General features: G+C 44.6%; 1 protein-coding gene across 2 annotated transcripts in view; it reads left to right on the top strand.

Moving 5' to 3' along the window:
* Nucleotides 1–4,668: 4,668 nt before the first annotated feature.
* The window catches only part of ST14 (ST14 transmembrane serine protease matriptase), a 39,974-nt gene continuing 19,985 nt past the window's right edge, over nucleotides 4,669–24,657 (top strand). For both annotated transcript variants that reach the window (XM_072979046.2, XM_020791880.3), the window contains exons 1-5: nucleotides 4,669–5,356; nucleotides 19,200–19,359; nucleotides 20,285–20,412; nucleotides 21,368–21,438; nucleotides 23,344–23,504. In XM_072979046.2, the coding sequence (XP_072835147.2) occupies nucleotides 5,252–5,356; nucleotides 19,200–19,359; nucleotides 20,285–20,412; nucleotides 21,368–21,438; nucleotides 23,344–23,504 (625 nt within the window). In that variant the 5' untranslated portion in view covers nucleotides 4,669–5,251. The remainder of the gene's footprint in view (nucleotides 5,357–19,199; nucleotides 19,360–20,284; nucleotides 20,413–21,367; nucleotides 21,439–23,343; nucleotides 23,505–24,657) is intronic.

A 24,657-nucleotide genomic window follows, 5' to 3' on the forward strand; every position in this document is an offset into this window, starting at 1 on the left:
CAAGGATTTGGGATCACGCAACGAACAGCTCCTTCCAAGGAATTTGTTTCAACAAATATTGATCACAACTTAATGTGATTCACCCACCTATTCAACGACAGGTGATCGAACTACACAAAGAAATGTCTGCTATCGGTCTTAACTGTACAATGAACTGGAACGTTTTGTTGTATGTTTGTAGGATAAAAGTAAAACGATACCTAGCACAGAGGAGACGAGAACATCTTGTGTCTCTTCCTTCCTTCCTTGATTGTGACAATGGAAGGGCTTGGCCAATGAACTCTGATATTTATTTGCTGACATGCATAACTATGCAGATGTATTTGTAATGTGTACTTGTACATTATACCTGTTCTTTAAAAATACATATGTTGTATTACAATTGTCCTGAGATATTCTTTAAGTAAAAACAGGCAACTTTTCACAGTTTAGTTACAGAATCTAAATCAAAACTTTGTGGAAGCTGGCCTGGGGCAAAAGATTTCTTTCAAGATAGTGGAAACTTCAGTAGTGGAAAAGTATACACTTATTTTCTGGCATCCCAGAAGCTAAGGGGAGGGAATGGTTTATATCCAAGGAAAAGGAAACTTAAGAGTTGACTTCTTTTTTAAAAAAAAAATTAAAGTTAAGTTCTACAGACTAACCCTAAACTAACATTTAAAAAGAGAGCGAAAGCATCACCATCATTCTGTTTTCTGCAATTCCATTTGAATCCACAGACAATCAATAATACTGAAATCTGAAAAAGGGGGGTGGGGTTAAACCACAGCCATCTCTGCATCATACAGTACTGCAGTTAGGTAATGTTAGACTCTGGACTTTGATCGATTGACTCTTTGCCTGCCTGCCCACTACTCTAGACTGTAGCTGTATTTAGCTTTGCCGGATTCAAAGGCCTCTAGCACAGATTATTGAATACGTTGCCCTTATAGTCTACGGTGGCCGGATAACTTCTCACCCCACCTCCTGTTAACTGGACTTTCTCACTTGCCTTTCGCAGTACTTTTGAATGATTACTAAAATCTTATTTGTGTGTGTGTGTGTTTTATGTCCATTCCACACACAAAAAATTGTATTTCCTCCTTCCTCGCTTTGGTTTGTCTTTGCTGTCTGCCTCTGCCACTGATTCAAACTTCTCCAGGCAGTGAGTGACTTCCTGCATGTCGTACAGAGATGATGGTCGGAAGGTAATGAAGACCTACTGGTAACAGTCTTTGGGTGATTTGTGATCTTCTCCGAGAGTTCCAGAAGCTGAATCAGCAAATTGGAAAATGGCTGGCCCTTTTTTCTCAGCACTACTTGTAAAACATGAATATTGATTTCAGGAGGTCTTGGTGGAATTTTGCCTATTTTAGAGAACTTGTGCCTAAATCCATTATCATAAGAAACTTGGGTGTAGATCTCCATGCAGTGGAGATTCCCAGTAGGAAATTGATTCTGCCCTCCCTTCAGTGACACTACCATTTGTTGTTAAGTCGTGTTTGACTCTTCATGACCCCATGGACCAGAGCACACCAGGCCCTCCTGTCTTCCACTGCCTCCCGGAGGTGGGTCAAATTCATGTTGGTGGCTTCGATGACTGTCCTCTGTCGTCCTCTTCTCCTCCTGCCTTCACACTTTCCCAACATCAGGGTCTTTTCCAGGGAGTCTTCTCATGTGATAGCCAAAGTATTGGAGCCTCAGCTTCAGGATCTGACACTACCATTTAGCACTCAGCTTTCATCACAGGCATGTATTTTGCTTTGCTAGTGGGAAAGAAACACTCAGTTTGCCAATGTATTCATCAATTTGCACATTTTTCAAGCTATCATAAATGTCTCATGTTACCTCTGATCTGTGGAACAATTTTGGAAAAGTTTCAATTCCATGTTGCAGTCAAGGCATGAAGAGTCTCTTCACTAGTCATAAGATTACCATGTAAATTGGTTGCAGGGATTCAAACAAGTGCCTTCTCAGCTCAACTCTTTCCTGCTATCAGTTGTATGGAACTGTCTGTTACAGGGCTGGACTGGCTCAAGAGCTCAGTAAATTAGGTAGAGGTTGGCAGTTGAATTCCCTACTACATTCTGGGAGAACAGCCAGCCTGTGTAGCCTTGGGCAAGCTGCAAAGTCGCCCAGAAGAAGTGAATGGTAAACCACTCCTGAGTACTGCATACGTCAGAAACCATCTATACCTAGGAACCCAGAACTGATTTGGCAGCACAGAATAATAATTAGAAATAATAATTAGATGGGGCTAGATACAGGGGAAGAGGAAGTCGGAACAAAGGCTGAAAATAGCATGAAATCCAATGTTTGAACACTTTGTCTCAGTAAACTTGTAGAAACCATCAAGAAGGTCTTCAACAAGCCACAGACTGAAGATGGACATCCAGAGGGTGTTGGAAACTGTCCACAAGGCAACTCGAAGCTCAGTGGTGACTTCCCATCAGGGCCACCTAAACTTCTCAAAGGGTGTTTGGACTGCTTCACATTTCTTAAAGAGGTTGCATGGTCTGCAATCATCAGTTTTAGTGGCACTACCATAGAGATAACTGAGCAGAAAAATAAAGCGCAGGGAGCTGGTGAAGCATCATATGAACTTCTCCCTAGTTCTTGTCCAGTTGCATGTACTGTAGCTGGTTTTTTTCCCAGTTCTACCTGAACATTTTAAAAATCCCATTGAGACCCATCCTGAGTCTCAGGATTGGGACAAAGGTGGAATATGAATTACGAGAATCAACAGAAAGCTCTACCACACTTTAATAACTTAACAAATGTATTTTCATAGGCAGCAGACTATATGACACAATACATGCGTTAATGGTTAAGGTGCTGCAGCGCTTTGCTGTTTTTCACTGCAGTACATTAAGACATCTTGGGAGTCAACAGTACTGATTTATTTACTTATAGCCAAAGGTCATCGCAAAGCATTACTTACAATCTAACGTTAATCGTATCTCCAAGATTAGAGCCAATGTGGTTCAGAAGGTTACTGCCAGCCAATTCGCTGTATCAAGCAGCAGTAAAAACCATATAGGATGAAGTAGAGAATGGATAAATGGCTGGATAGCTCAGTGGTTTAAGTGTGGCTTTGCAGCCAAAGGATGGAAGTTCAATTCTTCCCTGTGCCTCCTGCAAGAATAGCCAGCCTGGGTGGCCTTGGGCAAGCTGCAGAGTCCCAGGATGCCCCCAGAAGAAGGGAATGGCAAACCACTTCTGTGTATTCTCTACCTAGGAAATCCTGGGACGTGGTGGTGCTGGGGTTAAACCCGGGAAGGTCACAGCGTTCCGTGTCTAGTCGCGCTGGCCACGTGACCACATAAACTGTCTTCAGACAAAGGCTGGCTCTATGGCTTGGAAATGGGGATGAGCAGCGCCCCCTGGAATCGGACACGACTGGACCAAATGTCAAGGGGAACCTTTTACCTTTACCTAGGAAATCCTGGAAAAGATTGTTATAAATCAGAATTGACTTGAGGACACAGAGAGTAGATGCTATAAGAGATATGAGCATTTCGTAATACAGTATTTCATCACTGCCACAGTATGTGCCCATATAAAAAGGAATCAGCTAAGCCCAAGTGAAAAGGGGAAGCCTAACTGAGTGTTCTCCAAGGCTTCCCCTTCAGAGGGTTTGAACTACAACACCCAAAATCCACAATCACAACAAAAATCTAGTTTTTTTAGCTATGATTTTAAAAATGGGGAAGAAGACATGCAGTTTTATATTTGGCTCCAATACTGTAAAAGTATTGCCCATCTGTCGGTTTGAGATTCCATTTTCTTGCCCTAAGGCAGTGGTCCCTAACTTTGGGTTCCCCAGATGTAACTCTAACTCCCAGACTCACTGACCACTGAGGCTGCTGGCCAGCTAGAGCACCTGAGAAGGAGAATCCAACAGCATCTGGGACTCAAGATGTTTCGAAGCCACTGTTATGAAGTTTACTGTTTTAAGCATAAGCACAACGAAGAAATCCCTTTCCTATTCCTCTCCCAGGAGGGCTGGAGGTCAACGTGGGAGTCTTGACTAGGACAACGATGCTGTTCCACGTCCCCAAAACCAAATCCTCCTCCAACCAAGGACTTTTCTTTCCTGCAGTTCTGTCCCCTTTTCTTGTGCCCAGAATGCTCAGCTGTAACAACCTGTCCTTTCTCCGTAGGGGACCAAAACATTTTAGCTTGCCCCAGTTCATGGTCTTCAGGATTTCTCGGTCTTGATTCCACCCTCGGAGAGAGCCACTGTGGTAGCGGATCGAGTGTCCCAGGAAAAAAACCAGGGGACCTGGGTTCAAATCCCCGCTCAGCTATGAGAACTAACTAGGGGTCAGAAGTAGCAATGGCAAACCACTCCTTGAACATCCCATATATTTCAAAACCCCTCGCATTAGGCATCCTTCAGTCTTGAGAGACTATGGTAATGTGCTCTGAACAGAGGTCTTGGAACAGCGTCTAGTGTGGCCGAGAAGGGCAATTCGAGAGTGACAATCCCTTCCACCCTGAAGACAAATCCAGTCTGTCCCCTTTCCAGCTCCCTGATTTTGCTGCTTCAAAGCCCTTACTGTTGTTGTTATGTGGCATCAGGTTGCTACCACCTTATGGCCAACCCTAGGAATGAGCCGATCTCCTGCCCTTTGCACCTGGCGGGAGGGAGGGAGGGAGGGAGGGAAGGGAGGCGGGGCCAGGTAAGCCCAGGTAAGTCTCCTGCGAACCAACCGGGAGCGCTTCGGCCGCGCCCTTGAAACCTGCGCTCAGCCGGGCGCACCAGGAAGGCGCGGGGAGGAGAGAGAAAGCGGAGCAGACAGCGAAGCAAGAAGGAGAGAGAGCAGGAGGAGAAGGAGGAAGAAGAAGAAGAAGAAGGAGAAGAAGAAAGGGGGTGTGGTGGGGGGAGGCGAGAAAGAGCTCATAAAGGCACCAGGTTGGGACGGAGTCACATTTCCAGGGCCGGATGTGGAGGGAGGGCCCTCCAGCAAGATCGGCGCGGCGTCGCTTTCTCCCCTTCGGCTCCAGGAGAAGAAGTGGGGCGCCTCCGAGGAGCTGGTGAAGCCCCGCCGGAGAAAAGGATCTGGCCGCGGCTACGAGTTCAAGGCTCCCCACCGGCCCGACTAGGAAGGGCTGTGAGAATTATTGGGAGCGTGTGAAAAAGAAAAAGAAAAAAAAAGAGAGGGGAAGTCTTCAAAACTTTTTCTCTCTCTTTTTAAATCTTCCTCTTCTCGGCCCTCCTTTTATTACCTCCTCCTTCCCGAAGAGAAGGCTCCAGCCAAGTCTCTCGATGAAGGATTACCGGCCTCCTAAGGAAAAGAAAATGAACATTTATCATCCGCCCCCGGGAGCCAAAGCATACGATTCGGGCCTGAAGTACAGCAGCAAGACGGAGGTGAGTCCCCCGTCTCTCCTGTAGGATGATGGCGCGGGGGTGGGGGTGGGGAAAGGGCGCTCCGTGCTCAGGTGAGGGCTGCACGCCGGAGTATATGTTCCCGTGGAAAGGGCTTGCGGTCCCTCCGGCGTGAGTCGGGGGTTGTGTGGATGTGTCCACCATGATGTGTGCAGCGCAAAAGTGCTATTTCCGCCTTGGTTGGTCAATGGCTTTGGCCGGCGTCCTGAGCGCGTTGGCTTTCTGCAGACTTCCAACAGTGAATACACCTCCTTGGATAGGATTGTCTCCCCGGAGACCAAAGGAAAGAAGAGCCAAACACTCCTCACGGAGAGATTTCCAAGAACCAGTCTGTGCAACTTATGTACTTGGGAGGAAAAAGGTGCCCCGTTCAAAAGGGCTTCGCTCCCTGGTCATGTTTCTCTCTCTGTGTGTGTTATTATGGAGACGGTGAGCACTGTGAGGTTCAAGGATAGGTGGCCCGGAGTCTATAAACAACAACAGTGGCCTGTTGAGACAGGAGTATGGACTCTGGGGAAGCCTGTGTGCAATGCGTGATGTATCGCAGAATCCTCTGCAATCACAGAATTAATAGAAGCACAGAATGATGACGTTGGGAGGGGCCTCCAAGGCCCTCGAGTTCAGCCCCTTGCTCAAGGCAGGAATCCAAAGCAAAGAAGATCTGACAGGCAGTTGTCTAAAAGTTCTCTTGAGTGTCCCACATACAAGATGTGAAAAGCGCCGTCTCTGGGTCATGGGTGTGTGTGGGGTGTCTTTTCAGAGAGTTGGGCATGTTTTTCAGTCCTGTTTTTGGGTCCCTGTTGTGCCTATAAGAGGTGTGTTATAAGATGGTTGTTTGGGATCAGAGAAGAAGGATTCTTTTAGAAAAGTTTGGGCCAGTTTGGATTCGACTGCAACGCCCAAAATCCCCAGCTGGTATAACCATAAAGGGCCGTTCGCTGGGGCACTTGGGATCTGTCGTTAAAGGAATAGCCTTGCTAAGGTGTGCCATAAAGTTGGCCATTCGTGTGGCTAAACTAGGACAGCAGAAAGGCATGCCTTTAGTCAACTGCTTTAGTCAACTGCTTTCGTCAAAGCAGTGTTTCTTCTTTGAAGGAAATTTTGAAACTAAAGCTTGTCGAGAGCGGTGTGTGTCACCTCTGCTGGCGATCCTGTTTCATTGGAGCATGAGAACAGAGTGTGTCTTTTGCTTGGTGTTTCATACGGCCACTGAAAAAGTGTAGATCCAGAAGGTTCCAAGATGGGCCTTTTCTTCCCACTGTGTGTTCTTTCTCTGCTGCCTAGGAAAGGGTTAATCAACCCTCTTTTGTTAATGTCAAGGGCCTGGTTGCTCTGACTGAAGTTGACTTTCCAGTTGGGCTGGTGAACCTGGACCGAAGTTGGGTAGCTGAGGTCAGGAGAGGCCTCCCTTTTCAGCGGAAGAGTGTAGATTTCCCAGCATTAAAGATAATTCGATTTTAAACTTGCAGCAGCCAATGCCTGAGCATGCCAATTCTAATTCCACCTGCAAATCTTAAAATGATAACATCTATGGCCATGTTTTTGACTGCCCTTTAAAAGTCTACCGATTCTTTCCTACATCACCCATCGTTCACACTCGGCATGCCTGTTGGTGATTATTGACAAAGGACAAGGGTAGACAGCTTCTTCAGTTTCACAGGGTCGCAGTGACCAACGCACAAGCTTTGGGGAACAGACCTCCCCCTGCCATGGCAGCCGTTTGGAACATGATCCTTGCTGCTGTGTTCAAACATTGACAGCCCCCCCGGAAGCTCTATGGTATAAGAGACGGCCAGAGTGTCTTCTCACATCATGGTTGTTCATCATAACCCATGAGCCTCATGGTGCCAATCAAGACATTTTGCATGGATGCACGATAGTGAGTTAGTGTTTCTTCCACAATCTGGAAAGTGTTGTTTAGTCATAATACCCAGTTTCCAACTTCTCTTTAATTTTTTTTTTCCTGGAATTACATAGTCTCAGTTAGTAGGACTGGATGAACAGTATTGCACAATCTGTGAGACATATTTCAGCTTTCTGTTTCCTCTTATGTAAAACTCGTATTTCTGAGAAACGCGCCTACCACATCATCCAGAAAGGCCTTCCCTGCAGCTTGGCAAAGTTCTTTTGCTGGACTTGCTGGCAGGGGATTCTGGGAATCTGAATTCGAAACCTGATTCCTCTTTTCAAAACTTCTTCGCTTACTGTCATTGCTGGTTCTATATCTCATGCTGAAAAAGTCATTGTGTTTGAATATATATATAATATATATATAAACTAATCTCTCCGGATACATTTTATCTGTTTAGTTAAAATATTTATTTAGTAGACTTTTAGGGATACATTGGCTTCACAAAGTGATTCATGTGATTACAGAATGATAAACAGTTATAATTATTTACACACCAGCAGCTAATGGGTTTTGTTGAGCACTGAATGCACTCTGGAGTAAATGAATCTTTGGAATTTCTTGGGTTTCTTTTAAGCCCCATCCTTGCTATCCATGAGATTAACATTTCTCATTGGAAGGCCAGATCTCCTGATCTTACACTAGTATGAGCCGTCATAGCTAGATGTAGCTTTGATCCTTCAGAAAATGGGTTTCCAAACCATTTAGGGGAGGAGGCTCCAATACTTTGGCCATCTCATGAGAAGAGGAGACTCCCTGGAAAAGACCCAGATGTTGGGAAAGTGTGAAGGCAAGAGGAAAAGGAGACGACAGAGGACGAGATGGATGAACAGTGTCATCGAAGCTACCAACATGAATTTGACCCAACTCTGGGAGGCAGTGGAAGACAGGAGGGCCTGGCGTGCTCTGGTCCATGGGGTCACGAAGAGTCGGACACGACTAAACAAATAAACAACTACAATAGGTGATGTAGGCAATGCAGGAGAGATAATGCGAGTAAGGTGCCTAATTTCTATAAGTGTTCCAGCTGCTACATTCTGTACCAGTTGCTGATGCCAGAATATCTGTTGGGGTGGCACCACACGAAATGCATTACCCAGAGTAGACCCAGTACTCTCACAATAACTGAGACATGGATCATAGGTTAATCAGCTTTCCTTGGGAAAAGTCTAAAGTTTCCATACACCACCTGCATTGCATTTGATGATGATGTTGAGTCCAGGAGCCCTTCAAAACTGTGAGGGGATGGCACAGTACCGAATCGAAGCTGTCATCCAGATTGGCAGTCTTCCTGTCTTGTGTTTCACCTTACTGACCTTCTTCCTTTCTAATACTGTCCCCAGATACCTGCTCAGGAGTTTTAGACTCCCGATAGGTTAGACAGTGAAAAAGGAAGTGGGGGCAGGGCTGAGTGCCACCGGCAAGCTAATGATGCCTGAGGACAAGACCTCTGGGTGACTTCTCGCACAAGTGGCGGTGAGATACCCCGAATGCCAGTGGCTAAGGGGTGGAGCAAAAAGTTCATTCTCCCCATCTTCTTGGTCTGTCTATTCCTCCTTGGCCTTGGGACCTGAGCCTTCACATGCCATCTCAAAGAGACAATCCAGGAGGATATCGCTCAGGGGTTTTTGACATCTGACTACAAAGCTAGAGGTTGGGAGTTCGATTCCCCGCTGTGCCTCCTTGGTGAAGGCTGTACTCAGTGATCTGTAGGGTCTCTTCCAACTCTGCAGTTCTAAGATTACAGATGATAGTTTTCTATTTTGTCCTTCTCCCAATGGGAGAACCTAAAACGGCTAAAAAGTGGTTCAAAAGAAGCAATCACTCATAATACTAAAAGAGACTTAAATGTACAATCTTAAAAACAAAACAAAAACACAAACGACTGTCAGATTTCCAGCCAAGGTTATCAAATGCCAGTGAAAGATCCAGGAGAGGTTACAGGATCACGTTCCCCCACCCACTCCCTAGAATTAATCTTCGACCATAGTGAACAAGGCGGTGTCTTCCCTGGAATTAGGCGAGAAGCCAAACTAGAAAGGATTCAAAGAGATCTAAATCTTCAGCGTCATCTCAAAATGGCCGGACCTGTCGTAACATTGCCCTGTCGGCTCCCAAATTTGAATCCCGTCTGTGAAGCAAATTTGCCTTGATGGCTTGTTTGACATGATAGAGATCCAGTCCTACACATGTTTACTCAGAAGTAGTAAATCTCACTGGGTTGTAAGAGGCTTACTCTGGACTAATGTGCACAGAACTACAGCTTTCCTTGGCTTCTCTTACTCAGAAGCTCAAGCGCGTCTCCTCCCCAGCCTTTGTTTTGAGCTGTTTCCCCGTTTTATTCCTGACTTTGCTTTCACCCTACACCTGGAATTGATTCTGTTCAGTTGCCGTAACAGCCTCAACAAAACGTTGGCTGCTCATCAATAGATAAACTCAGAGTTCGGGTGTTATATTTCTGGATTACGCCTCCCAAAACAAAAAAACAAGCATACACACAAAGAGTTTCTGTGCTCTGGAGAAACGTGTGTAAAGCAAAACGTGTTTCTTCTGAACAACATGATTTCTGCAATGTGATAAGAGTATGCAGTATGAGATTTTGCTGGAGCTGTTTGATGAGTTTTCCTTGAAGTTATGGTCAATTAGTACAATTTAAAAATCACATCTTTTTCGGGAGTGGGGCGGTTTGATTGTGAGATTCACTGTGCAAAATATCTGAGACATGTTGACTTCCGTGGTGTGTGCTTTGTGATACTTGAAAATTAAATGCATAGGTCTCTTCATGACGAAAAGAAGAGACATTTATATGGAGACTCAGATGGGAGTTTTTTAAAAGTCTCTTCCTTTATGAACAACGGGTAAGGGACTGTTTTTCTGCAATGCCCAGGTAAGGTTAGTTTTACTTCCTGAGCAGTCCTGGAAGATTTTGAACTTTGCAAAGTCCGATTAAAATAAAACACCCAATCTATAGGTAACATGATGATTAGAACTTGACTCTCCATTCAAATGTTGAAATATCCATTTTGATAGATATTTTAAAATACTGTAATTTGCAAGTAACTATGGGAATAGAAAAGCATTTATGAGTACTGTAAAACATACAAAAAGGGATACATACTAGAAATGTATATTACATTCCTAGGTTTACTATTTCTAATTGTTTACCAGGTTTTACAGATATTATAGTGTACGTTTGTACATGTAGGTGTGTGTACACACTGTTGCACATAATATTATGCAGCACAGCACTGATAAAGCGTATTTTTCAGAGCATGCAATTTGCATTATTTCAGAAAAAAACCCAGCAATCCTGTAAAGTAGATCCGTGTTGTTACCCCAAAAGTGAGATGGGAAGCAGAGACAGCAAAACTGTTTTATCAAAGGCTAGTTAGTGAATTCCTGGCATAAGACTTTTAACCCAGGCTGAATGTAACTGCTTGGCTGTATGGCACAAGTCTGGTTACACCGAGAAAGCTGAGTTCCTCTCTGCAGAATGCACACCTAGAATGTAAACAGAAAGTTTATTTTACTTTTGTCTGTCCTAGTTGCCATGGGCAATGAATGATTAGGTTGGAGTTCCTTGAGGGTGGCACTTGGATAAGGCTTCCAACAGCTTATTCTACAGTAGCCGGCAATTAATTGCCTTCAGTCTTGTAGCCCTTCTTAACTGGGTGCAGTTTTTCAGCAACATCACCATGTAGAACCTAGATCAAAGTGCTAGACCTGAAAGATTCTGAACAAGACTCCTTGTCGGTTGGCATTCTCCAGCCACTATGTTGTTGTTGTTTAGTCGTTTAGTCGTGTCCGACTCTTCATGACCCCAGAGCACGCCAGGCCCTCCTATCTTCCACTGCCTCCCGGAGGTCTGTCAATTTCATGTTGGTTGCTTCGCAGACACTGTCCAGCCATCTCATCCTTGGTCGTCCCCTTCTCCTCTTGCTGTCACACATTCCTAACATCAAGGTCTTTTCCAAGGAGTCTTCTCTTCTCATCAGATGGCCAAAGTACTGGAGCCTCAGCTTCAGGATCTGTCCTTCCAGTGAGCACTCAGGGTTGATTTCCTTTAGAATTGATAGGTTTGTTCTCCTTGCAGTCCAGGGGACTCTCAAGAGCCTCCTCCAGCACCACAATTCAAAGGCATCAATTCTTCAGCGGTCTGCTTTCTTTATGGTCCAGCTCTCACTTCCATACATCGCTACTGGAAAGACCATAGCTTTGACTATGCATGCTCCATATTCATTGGGCTTTTTGGGGGGCGTCCCTATTTCTGCATTTTTAATTTTTAATTTTGCACAACCTGGGGTTGCTTCCTTCTTGTACTTTAGGGGGCGCTGTTCCAGCTACTAACTAAATCAACAGTTGGGTAGTCATGAAAGAGTACACCAGTTTGTATAAAATAAGCATGTGCTAGTTTACATGTACGAGTACAAATTTGGAAATGACATCATTTAAAAAGAATGATGCTGCATGTGTGTTGAGCAAAGGAAAACTGTCAACGCATGACATGTGTGTTAGGTGAGCCTACTCACCTGCTCACTATGGATGGGCAACTTAAGATCCAGGATCCTAAATCTGGGATCCCAGATCTCCTTCTTTTAGGATTTTTTGTAAACACAAAATCAGACGTGGACTAGACATGCTTTCAACCGGAGGACTATCTTCTGTAAAAGGATTGCAGCCAGAGCCTTCTAATCCATCTTTGTTCCAAGCACTGTCTTTCTGTTGCTCCTGGTAAAGATTAACCAAGATAATCTTTCAACAACCGTATTTATGGTCACTCAAGATTGCCTTCCGGATATTGAAGGATAGGAGAGGCTCTGAGACCGAGAGAGTTAAATGGTTTATCCAGTGCTGGAGGAGCGGCGAGAGGCTGCTAGATTTATTGTCCAGCAGAGGAATTTCCCCCAGCATTACATGGTGATGTGTCTTTGCTTGCAACAGATATTTGAAAGTGGATTTTGGGCCACCCAAGACTTCCTTTCCCTTCTTCACTATTTGTTCCCTCCACCTATATATATATATATATATATATATATATATATATATATATATATATGACTCCAATCCAGCAACATCAGAAGGGCCACAGGTTCTCCCATTGTAGCCTCTATCTGGATTTTTTCTCTCCAGATTATTGATTTGTTCGTAACATTAATGATTCTTATGTTTCTCTTTGACACACACTGCCTTGGGAAGTTTTGTTGAAGGGCGCTGTAAAATGTTGTGTTATAAAAGAAATGCCTCTGGAATGAGCTGCTTGCAGAGTGAAACGGTGACGCTGGCATTACTCATGTCTGGTTTGCTTGTTGTACTAAAGCGTAGCATGGTTTCTGGGCTGTGGGAAGTGGCGTTTGGAGCTGATCCTGCCTCTGAAACTGGCTTTCTGCTTGGACTGTTGCCCTTTCGTCTTGTTAGAGTGCTTCATAACTTCCGTCCTTCACTTTCTCAGTTATTAGTCAGGCCACAACTTGCTGTGCAGAGAACCCACACCCTTGACCCCCATCTTGCCTGTTGGGATCTTCTAAATCATCTTGTTCCTTCCTCCTCTCTCCCTGTCGCAAAAATTGTTGTCTAGTTGTTCTTTTCCAAGGTTGGACCCTTGTGTACCTGGGGTGCAGTGTCTGGACATCCAGATTGCTACTTCTCCATGTTATACCAGGATAAGAAAGTCTAGTGCCCTATCTTTTTCCTACCCCGCCCCCGATGGCTTTCTTTTGCCATCCCCTTTCCTTCTTCCTCTGCTCCATGCCCAGTACTGATGCAGTAGAGGTTCTTTGGACCACAGTTCCCAGAATCCCCCAGCCAACATGTCCTCTTGAGTCATAGCCTATGGATTCATCTGATTTGGGAAGCCTGTAATGTTGCTGGGAAATGCTGTGGTTCTTATTACTGTTTTGAGATGTGGATAATGGCTCCCACCATCTGCCATACAACGGATGTGGACTGCAACCCCAATATTCTATCAGATAGCAGAACCACTTGAGATGTCACTTGTCCATAAAGTTGCAAGATGAGTAGCACCCAAGCATCACCCTGTGTTTCTAGCTCTTTCCGTTTCAGGACACAGATGGCAATTTCCAGAATATTCCAGAAAACCTAGTTGGCTTTCAGCTCCTACAGTCCTGGAGCTGGTAATGGCCCGTTGAGAGGCGACCCACCCAGTTATGTACGTTGCAATGGTAGTATCTGCACAAAATTGTGTGTTTCTAGATCTTGCCGTTTCTGAGATCTTTGGGGACCAACGAAAACACCCGCCCACACATAGAAACAGTCATAGAATCATTGAGTTGGAAAGGGTCTACAAGGCCATTGAGTCCAACTTCCTGCTCAAGGCAGGAATCCAAATTAAAGTGTATCTGACAGATGCTGTCTGTTCAGGCATATTTACAAGGCGTTTCAACTGTTGTGCCTTATTTGTGCATATATACAGGCTCTGGTTAGTTTTCCCTGCCCTTTATTGCTAATGTGGGGGGCAGACTTTGCTGGAAAGCATTGCTCCCACAACCAACATGAAGCAGAACGAAGCCTTCTTCACACATGCAAGTCATCCTTTGGTGTTCACTGTTTCCCCCACTGTCCCCCCTACCCGCGCCCGGAAGGTATTTTGCCCGTGAACTTTCCAGGCAGGTCAACTGAACATCTGGTGGTGGATCTTCCCCTCAGCATCTGCCTGCCGTGACAGTGAACAGGCAAGTGTGAACTGGTTGAGGGATGTTTTCTGGTTTTCTACGACTGCTAACAAAACTTTGACTAAGTTTATGCTGTGAAACCTCTGATTCGTCTGTCCTGGAAACACACACACCGATTTCCCAGTCTGCTTTTATCTGTGCAGGATAGCTCAGTGGTTTAGGCATTGGGCTGTGGAGCCAAAAGCTGGGAGTTCGATTCCCCACTACCTCCTGTCTTTTTGCATCATGCACAGGATTGTGTCAGTATTTTGAACATGCCGTTCCTCCATCCCAGCCTTGGCAAGGTGGTGTTGGGCTATGATTTCGGAGCTGCTGCCAGCCAGTGCTGACAATCCTGGGCTACGTAGGTCAGTGGTCTGACCCAGTGTAAGTCAGTTTCTGATGTTCCTTGTTGAGGATGATGGGAATTGCAATTTCAGGTGTCTGAGGTGTGACAAGCGGCAAAAGGCCATTCTGTCTCTGTCTTCTTTCTCTCCTCGAACAGACTTTCTCTTACTGACTGGCTGCCTGAGACATTGTTCTTTAAAATGGGGCTATTACGTCAATGTGATTTTTTAAAAAAAGAATTGTTTTTAACCTACCGGTTTTGTGATTTTATCTGTTTAATTCTTTTTAATCCTGTAATCATTTGTTGCTTTTTAGGATTTTTAAAATAACCTATTTGTTTTCGTCCTGTAAGCTTCCTTGGGTCTATTTGAGAAGAAAGATGGATTATATATATATATTTTAAATAAATAAATAAATTATCATTACTATGTATTAAGCTCTGCCTCTCGTTAGGTAGTACAGACAGAAGGCTGAGTTGTGCAGATCTGTGTTCTTGGACCAGATCACCCCAAATTCTTCAGGGAGCTGTGGAGTTGTGGTCCAGAAACACAAATCTACACATCTCTAAGCAACAGTGATACCTCCGCATTTTCTGAATGGGTGCTGCTCTACCTTTAGTATCCTACGAGTGACTCTAATCAAAGAAATTGCCATGATGAGGACATAAAGCCCACTTCTTTTATTCCCGAGTAAAGGGCATGGATCGCATACTGGCATTTTGTTATCGTAATTATGATTTTCTCTAAGATGATGGACAGTGGAAACATACCATGTTGAAAAGGCTGCCAGGAGGTCAGAATGTCATTGGTGGATAATCTGGGGCAGTGAAGGTTGATAAGAGAGAGCCTATTACCCTTCCAGGAGGACTGCAAGACAGCAAGTTTCTTAATCATTGGTATGGGATCATTATCTGTGCCTTACCCATGATGTGTGCATGATTACTCAAGAACCATGTTCAAAGTCATATGAAGGAAACCAATTTCTCTGGCTTAGAGACTTCTGGATGGTCTAGATCAGTGGTTCCCAACCTTGGGTCCCCTGATGTTCTTGGACTACAGCTCCCACAAGCCTTCACCACTAGCTGTGCTGATCAGGATTTATGGGAGTTGTAGTGCAAGAACATGTGGGTTACCCAAGGTTGGGAAGCACCGGCCTAGAGCATAGCTGAATCGGATGCAGAGTTCTGTGGAGGAAAAAAGAAGAAGAGACTGTTCTTCTCTCCTGGCGAAGTCTTCAAAGCTGGCTGGAACTGGTGTAACTGACCAACTGATCCACATATGGCCAAACTTGGAGATGTTTCTTTGTCTATAATTGGAGCGCTGAGTCATCAGAGAAGTCGCTGTCAAGCCGGGTCAAAGGAAACCAGACTGCTAATGACACAACCGTGGCAAAGAAGGAGAAATCTCTACTGGAGAAGGAAGTGAGCCTAAACGAACGATGGGAGAGACACAGTTGGCTTTGAGGGGAACAAGATAGCCTCTTGGGGGGCTTCAGCAAGTTCTTCTCTTCTCAGTGCTGTCGGTGTTACAGACCAAGCCACCTCCTTGTCTGCCCAATGCATTAAAAAGGAGTTCTGCATGATCATTTAGGCAGATGGACAGTAGGGTGAAGAACCAGAAAGAAGAATGGATTGCCATACCTCTTTTTAAAAAATGACCATTTCCAGCATCTCAAGATTTCTAAGACTTCCTAGAATTTGCTCAGTGTTTTCGGCAGCAGAAGTATGCGGTTAGTCACACCCCAGTGTTCACTTTGTCCGGATCAAATGCACACCTCTGCTTCGTGTCTTCGGTACAGTGAAGGTCACTTGATGAATAGGTGGTGCTCTACCCCTCAGGGCCAAGAAGGTGCATGGAAGATGATGGTTGTTTCTGATATGGTGAAATACTTAAGTTCTTCGAGCCTACGTGCTTAAGCGTTTTACGTATCTTCTGCAGGTTCCTTTAATGGCCTATGCTCCATGGGTAGACAGGCTAAGACACGGATCTTGACCTCCTTATACTCCACAACTGAGGCAGCGCGATGCAAGAAATGCTCTTCTGATAATCACAGGTTTCTTCCCTCCATTCCCCAAAAGAGCTTTTTATATACATTTTCATTCCATTAAGCCATTAATGGGAATGAAAATGGCTTAATGGAATGTTATTGAGAATATCAGATTCTAACAGGTTGAACAAGTGTGGTGCACGTGTTCTACTCAAATAAACGTGTTCTAAGTGGATCAAACAATTTAGCATCATATGTGCTAAATACTGTATGCCATACAAAGAAAAATAGCTGTATGTGTATATACTATTTTAAAAACTTGAGAATTAAAAAAAAGAAATCATACATATGTTTAGGTAAAGCTGAAAAAAAGCAGAAGGGAAATAATTCTCTGTCATTCAAACAAGGTCTATGTTTTCATATAGTCTTGGGTGAAAAGACAGAAACCAATTGCTCTGCCTTGTTTGCAGAGTTTAAAGTCCTTTGATGCCAGTGAGTCTGCGAAGCCAGAAGTCATGTGGTTAAATAAGATTTGCCTGTAGTTGTTTATTCAGGGCCATAATAAACAAGTCTGATCCCGCATGACACAGCGGAGGAAGCTAAAGAGAGGAGAAAGGGAGGCATCTTAGTAGGGGAAACCATGTGAATACTGTACATGTGGTTTCATAGCAATCAGGAAAGTCTTTGCGTCCGCATCCCAAATCTGAGTCTTTCGTCCCAACTCCCAAGTCTGAATCCCCATTAAAAGCAAGCTTTTTCTCCCAGAAAAAAAGGGGAGAGGGCGAGTGGGTTCCAGGTTGTGAGTGGGGTCTAAGTCATTAAAAAAAAACACACGAAGTCAAGTCATCGGTGAGACTTAAGTCTGATTTGATAGTGGGTCCTGGATCTCAAGTCCCCATCCCTGGTATCCATCTCAGATTTCCAGAGGTTTAAAAAGAAGATGTTGCAGAAAAGGTGAGATTTGAGGAGAATTTTCAAGCCATAGTAAAATGGGGACCACCGTCTCCTAGAAGCACGAGTAGATGAGTATTTAATGTCAAGGATACATGAGACCAAAATTCAGCATCCATCTGAACTATGGTTAATGGTTTGTCCATCTGGACTGAAAGGATCGGTATCTCCTCACTCAGAAGGCTCAACTGGAGGAAGAAAAGATTAAGCGTTTGCCTAAGATTCTCCCCCACCCCACCCCTGCTTTCTTGAAAGGGGATTGTCTCCTGCTAGGGCTATATGTACGTTGGCTCAGATCAGCGTTTGGGCGGGTTTGCTTGCAGAAGGAAATAGATTTCTAACCTCCGAAGGATTGCTGACTTTGTAGATGGAAGTCTGTCACCTCGAAGCACTCGATGACACAACCGTAGCACAACAGGTGTGGCTGGCTTGAGCCTGGTTTAGCCTGATCTGTTCAGCAGGTGCTCAAAAGGGATTGGGTAGACTGGGTGAAGGAACAAGGTTCGCGAAGAGTGTACGAGCAATACCTGTATTTCCCTAATGTTTCTGGGGATGAGTGTGTTTGTTCTCTAGATGAGTGTGTGTTTGTGTGTGTGTTTTCTGAGGCCGAGGCTTTTAATCAGAGTTTCTGTGTTCTAGCAGCAAAGCCCAAGGTTAGGCAATACCACGACTGAATCACTAGAAAGTTACAAACACGATGGGTTTTTGAGTTCGCTAGAACTCTTAGGCCAACTTGGTATGAAACTGGGAGTTGCGACTAATAGTTGAAAAGCCGGTTGACCTGTGACACTCTTGGCTCATGAAGCCAGACTACTCACAAAGGAAAATAGGGCTTAGGTTTCTCACAAGACAAAGGTAACAAATTGCATTTCCTCCCCCTCCTTCAGACAAAAGAGCGGTTTGCTCCCATTTCACAGCCTTGCCTGTTGCCTTAGGTGAGACTCAGAGGCTGCTTTTTGGATTTGGAACAGGTAAACCTAGATCAAGTTCCCAATCTTTACAGCATCAGAACTGAAGAATGCATTTCGGCATTGTACTAGGCTAAATAGATAATTATATCCAAATTGGTGGTCATGCCTAGTTGGATTGGAGGAGTTCGGTCTTCTCGGAAGGCATCTCCTCATGGGAGCAGAAACCTTGCAAGGGGGCAGATCTGTGTTCAAGATCAAGAGCCTCCCGCAACCTGGTAAGGTGGCCATGTGCCTTGCTTCAACCTTGCTTTGTTGATGCTCGGCTAGTCCATGTCTGGATGAACATCAAAAACTACTCACAGAAAGAGTGATGGAATAAGCAGAGGTCTAGTCATTGCCCATCCACAGATAGCAGCCCCTGGAACGCAGGTTAAGCAGGCAAAGGTTCTGTGGTCTTCTCCCCTGTGATGAGATGCAGTGCATTTTTGTGTAACTGATTGCAGTTGTTCCTAGGTATACATTTCCTAGATCCTTTTTAATGCAAACATTCATCCTTTCTTTTTTATTTTATAAACAGATACAACAACAACAACAAAAAATATACAAAAATACAAATAATAGTGCTTGCTATACACTAAATTCTACCGTGCACCCCGTACCCACGGGACCCCGTTGAACAATATTTTTATTACAAACTTCTTTTCCAAAATTGTATAGATGGTTGTTTAGAGGCTTTCCCCTTTCCTTTCACTAATACAAATTCAACAAATCTACCCCAAAAAGCATAAAAAAATATTAGAACATTCATCCTTTCTATTAGTGGTGCAGAAGTGGCAGTCCTGTACCTAGCCAACCAGATTGTTTACTTGGGGCTACTTGCTTGTAAAGTGATGTGGTTCAGCACAAGTAGTGTAAACATGTGAGAGACCTCTGATGTCCTCTAGTTACTCCACTGACTCATCAGAGATGGAGGAAGGGGCAGAACATGTGGAAAGTTTGTGAACAGTACCTAGGGCTGCATCCTGATTCTGTGTGCCTCTCTCTTACTCTAGGACATGAACGGCTTTGAGGAAGGGGTGGAGTTCCTTCCCACTATGAATGCCAAGAAGCTGGAGAAGCGTGGCCCGAAGCGTTGGGTGTTGGTGGCTGCCATCGTATTGATTTGCCTCTTCCTTTCCCTGTTGACTGGGTTTCTGGTTTGGCACTTTAAATGTAAGTATTGGTAGATCAAAGGTGCATGCAAAAGTTGTTATTATTTTTTAAAAAGGTGGCACTGATTTGTATTATGTTAATTATAGGCATTTGATGGGTTCTGTACCATTGGAAGCTATAGGACTAATTAAATTAATTATTAGATATACCCGTATTTTTCGCTCCATAAGACGCACCTCTCCATAAGACGCACCAAATTTTTAGGCAAAGAAAACAGGAAAAAATAATCTGGGAATTTTGTTCCATAAGACGCATACACTTTTTCCCCAATGTTTTTTTTGGAAAAAAAGTGCGTCTTATGGTGCGAAAAATACGGTAAATAAATCTGCACATATTAAAGCCTCCAGATAAGCTGTTGGGAAATACTAAGGAATCAGAAGAGGACGATTACTCAGTAGTAGATGTGAATGGCCATCTTTTAATATGTTTTCCTTTTTCTGTTCTGTCTTGCTGTATGTATCGCATAGCAACAGTTTGAAAATGATTGGCTGTCTTGAAGTTGCAACTCATCAGTTAAAATTTTGTCTCAGTGGTTAATCAACTGAAGTTTCGGTTGATTAATCCACTAACTCTATAGCTTTTTTCTGCCATTGTATATCCACTGAAAATTTCGGTCCACAGAGTTTGCCGTAGTTGTTTTGTTGGTTTGAAGCACCTAGAATACTCTAATGAACATAGCTAAATGCCGAGGTGGAAAATGAGTCACCAAGCGCTTGTTTTCCAGAGTCTGTGCACAGTTGCTTGCCTATGTTAAGGGGTTCTAGACCATGACCTATGTCTAGAGCGATGGAACTCATGTCACACGAGTCAAATTAAATAGTCCCCGTACATTCCTGGCACTTCTAGCCCTGTAAGGTAGGACATGTTCCATTAAGCATTGCCTCTAAACAACCGTCTGCTTCCATCCCCCAATGATTGCATTCAGACAGGAACAGCCATGTTGAGAAGCACTACAATGGTCACCTGAGACTCCCAACCCTTCGATTTATGGATGCTTACGAGAATTCCAATACCACTGAATTTGTCGGTCTGGCCAATAAAGTGAAACAGGCGGTAAGGAACTCTGAACTTGCAAAAATTATATTCTGGAGGGCAATAGAGGGCAACATAATTCCATCCCCCAGCTCCTTTGAAGGATGGGCCATGTTAGACGTCTAGGGAACAGCTACTAAAATGGCTAGCCTGTATTGATTTAGACTATAGACTCGTTCTAGCCCAGTATGGTCTTACTCCAGTGGTTCTCAACCTCGAGTCCCCAAATATTCTTGGACTGCTGCTCCCAGAAGCCTTCGCCATGAGCTATGCTGGCCAGGATCTCTGGGTGTTGTAGTCCAAGAACGTATGGGGACCCAAAGTAAAAAAAAACACCTCTGGTTGACTCTTAACGGAAGCCACTCTTATCGAATACTGAAACCGTTTGAGTAGAAAAGCTAGGATGAAATCTGAGACCTCCTGCATGTTGAGTCTATGCTGCTGCTAAGGCCAAATCCAGTTGGAGAAAAACAGTGCATGGAGGGTCAGTCACACAACTTTTTACCAGCTGTGGGCTCTCTTTGTGCTCTTAGGTGTGTGGTGAGTTCTCAACCACTGAGAGGTTGAGTGTGTAAAAGAAAGCCAGACTGGATAGGGGAATGCTTAGATTAACACTATTAATATTATTGCATAATAGGTCAATAGGATTCTGGCCGAAGTGGCTATGCTAGTGAGGAGGTTCTGGGATTTATAGTCTTAAAAATTAGCTTATTCCAAAGTTTGCAGGTTTCAAAAGCCACATTTAACCTGCAGAACAATTATTAAATGGACTCGTATGCCAGCCAAATGGGTAGATTTGATAAGAAAGCAGTGGAATTTGAACACCATCAGCCAAAGAGGTAGCAGAAGAATATATCTAGGTATCTGTGCTGCAGTGGTTAAAAAATGGGTAAGCCACAGGGATGAGCTCATTTCAATGCTTGAGTCTGCTAGAAATTTATCTGTTCTTATTTTTATTCTGAATTCTTACCTTTAGCTCATAAATATCTACAATAAAAATCCAGATGTTGGCCCTTTCCACAAAAGGACTGGGATTTCTGCATTCAGGTGGGTAATGTATTTCCAGAGCCGTTCTAGGCTGGGAGAAATCATCATGTTGTACATTTGAAAGCAGTTGAGAGGGCTGTGGAATAAATTGTATCAGTGCAAGTTCTCCTGTTCCCCTCACCCCAAGGAGCAAATCATCTGTGCTGAATTCTAATCCCACCTGGTATAGTCGCACTGAAATGATTCCAACATTAGTCAACACTACCGTACATCTCACTGATTCCAAAGAGTCTACTCTGCTAATGAGAAGCTAGCTTTAGCCCCAAACCTCTTCTTGATTCCCATCATTTATTTAAGCATTTTGACTGCTGCAGGTCACTGACATCCCAACTTTCTTTGTAGCTTTTGTTAACAAGCTAAAACTCACCCTCTGGGGAGCAATATATTGAGGCTACATTTGTGGTGGTTCCATGCGAATTGCTTACTTCTTGTTGAAGGCATGATTCTTGTTATTCCGTTTTCTGGATTTTCAATGGGTTTTCCCCCCATTGGTTGGTTCGGCAGTTCCTGCCCAACTTGTCCTTCAGATGAAAAGGTGTTCGGCACTTCCCAGCTCTGCCTCCTTCGTCAACTGCCCACTCAGTGGTCTGGCTTCCACGCCCTGCCTCCTCTGGACGCTGCCTTTGAGTGTGTGCTCACCAGAGGATGCAGGGCAGGGAAATGCCAAATGCCGGTCCGTCCAAAGTCCAAAACCACCGGTTCACACCTGTCTCTCTTGCTTACATACTGCATGTCCCTTGAGCAAGGATATCAATATGTAAATTTTAAAAGCAGAGAAATAAGAACATTTCTCACCTGAACTATCCTAGTCTGTATCTAGATACAGAACATCTGTGCTGAGTTCCATCCTGCACATAGTCCTAAATCATCAGAAAGTTCTATATCCTGGCCCTTCCCATTCTTCCCAATCATCCACAAGGAGGCCAAGGGATCCCACAGTTATTTCTAGACTAGATCTAGTCATAGTCAAAATAGCTGATTGTTCCCCAAACGTCCCTAGTTTGTTACTACTCACAAGTTACCCGTAACTAATATCTATCTATACATCATTATGTTAGAGAAAGGAATGATATAAAGGTGGGCATCATTATGAAAATTTATGTTTCTGTGATTAATAACCAATTCTGTTTTCTAGAAATCAATTAGCTATGTATGCTTCTTCACCCTGTCTATAGTATGTTAGTTTGGTAACAGACTAGCCCAGTGTTGCCAAATGCAGCTCTGGTTTTTCAATATAAGATGAAAACTAGAAAGAGTGGAACCCAGTGACAGAATATAGTGTTACCTGTGATTCACAGGTCATTCATAGAGTGTGTTGCAGAGTGTGAAATCCACACCATTGGAGTATTTTACTTTCTGCAGGAAATACTGAAACACAAAGGAACTAAATGATTTGAGAAAGTGTTGTGTGAAAAATCTTTGTTTTGGATTGAGGCATCAGTGGGGTAGTGCCTTTTGGGGGGTTGCCCTCAGTGGCTTGGGATCTCAAGAGGAACTACATTGTTGGATAACTTTTGTTTCAGGCTGTAGTCGTCCTGAGACAATACAGACCACGTGGAGCAGAGATAAGACTTATCCAGTTAAAAGCAAAACTTATATATGAGCTAGGGTGGGTAGGTGGGGGGACACAACATATTTTCTATCAACAAGGACATGTTATATTGCCGTTATATTTGCTGTTCTGAGTCATTTTAAAATCAGTTCTTCAATATGAATTTTAAAATAGGTACTGAAAACTTGTGGGCCGAAACCTTCTTAAATGAGACTGCCTCCTATAGCATTTGCAAGATGGCTTCTGTTGTCCTCCTACGGAAGCCAGGTCCACCAGACCCCATAGTCAGGGTGATCAGAGGCATCTGCTATAGTCTGGACCAAATAATCTGCCATGCTCCCTTCTTCTTGCAGTGAGGGCAGCGTCATTGCTTACTATTGGTCACAGTTCAGTGTCCCGAAATACAAGGCGGACGCTCTGGATGAGGCGATGGCAAACATCAAGGCTTTGAATCAAACTGGGCTGCTTAAAGAACGACATCTAGATATCCGAGTTGAGTCGCTCGTTGCTTTCCGTAAGTCTTCCTTGCCACCTCTCTCCTCTCTCCTTCCCCATGTTTCACCTACCCTTGGCCTACATTGTAGGACTGTCAGCACGTGGTCCCAGGAAAACTTGAGTTCTATATTCTGGCAGTGCAAAAGAATATGAGTCCATTTGAGTAGACAATTGGCAACTTGTTTGTTCGTTCTGGTAGAGCTTCATGGTTGAGCAGTTGTGTGTGTGGGGGAGTCACCTCGAGCATCCCCAGCGGGCCGTCTGCCCCCACCCTGAAGCTCAGGGATACCCTGGAGAGAGCAGATCTCCTGTGTCCCTAGCCAGAAGAGATGTGCCACCATAGGTGGAAGAAGGGCCACCGCCTGATGCAGGACAGCTGGAGGATGGCACAATGGCAGGAATAAGAGAACACGAGTTGAAAGGCTGAGGGTCATCATCAACCAGGTTGGACGAAGGGGAGACACGGTGAGAGGCATGCGAGCACGGGGACCCCATCTTCTGCACCACACAAGCAAGGGGAGCCACCTGCTCCCACCTTCTCTGTTTGGCTAGAGAAAGGATAGGGGCCCCGAGGCTCTGGCAAGGCAGCCCTCAGCTAATCTGGTTCCACCCCAGCCTTGGCGCCCTTCCTGCCTGATGGGAGCCATAGAGACTACGCCAATCCAGCTTTAACACTGGAGATGCGAGGGGCAACAGATGTGGCAGAGACGTTTCCGAGAGGAGCAGTGCCGTACAGCCCGGTCCCCATCACCTACCTTTACCGGCCTTCTCAGAAAGGATTGGACTCCCAATTGGGACTCATAATTCCTGCCCACTTCTCTGTACCTGGATTTTTATGGATCCCAGGGATGTCAGCTGCCCTCCCCACCCCCACCCACCCCGCCGGACTGACTGTGCCTAGAGTTGGAAAGCCAGCTCCCTGGGAATGTGAGGGAAGGGGCACTAGTGGCTGACTGTGGCCTTGAAGCTGCTGTGAGTGACCCAACTGGACTGGAACCTGTGGAATTTTTGCCAGGGGACTCCTCAGCTGCCAGACCCCTAGGATGGGGGTCTGGTGGGATTCCCATCAGTCATACATGCAGTTGAAGCCCAGGTTTATCTCCTGATGACCAGACACAAGGCAGGCTAACTGGAAGCTATAGGAGGGTTGAGAATCTCATACTGTGACATTC

Source organism: Pogona vitticeps, chromosome 8 (genome assembly GCF_051106095.1).
Source record: "Pogona vitticeps strain Pit_001003342236 chromosome 8, PviZW2.1, whole genome shotgun sequence".
NCBI lineage: Eukaryota > Metazoa > Chordata > Lepidosauria > Squamata > Agamidae > Pogona > Pogona vitticeps.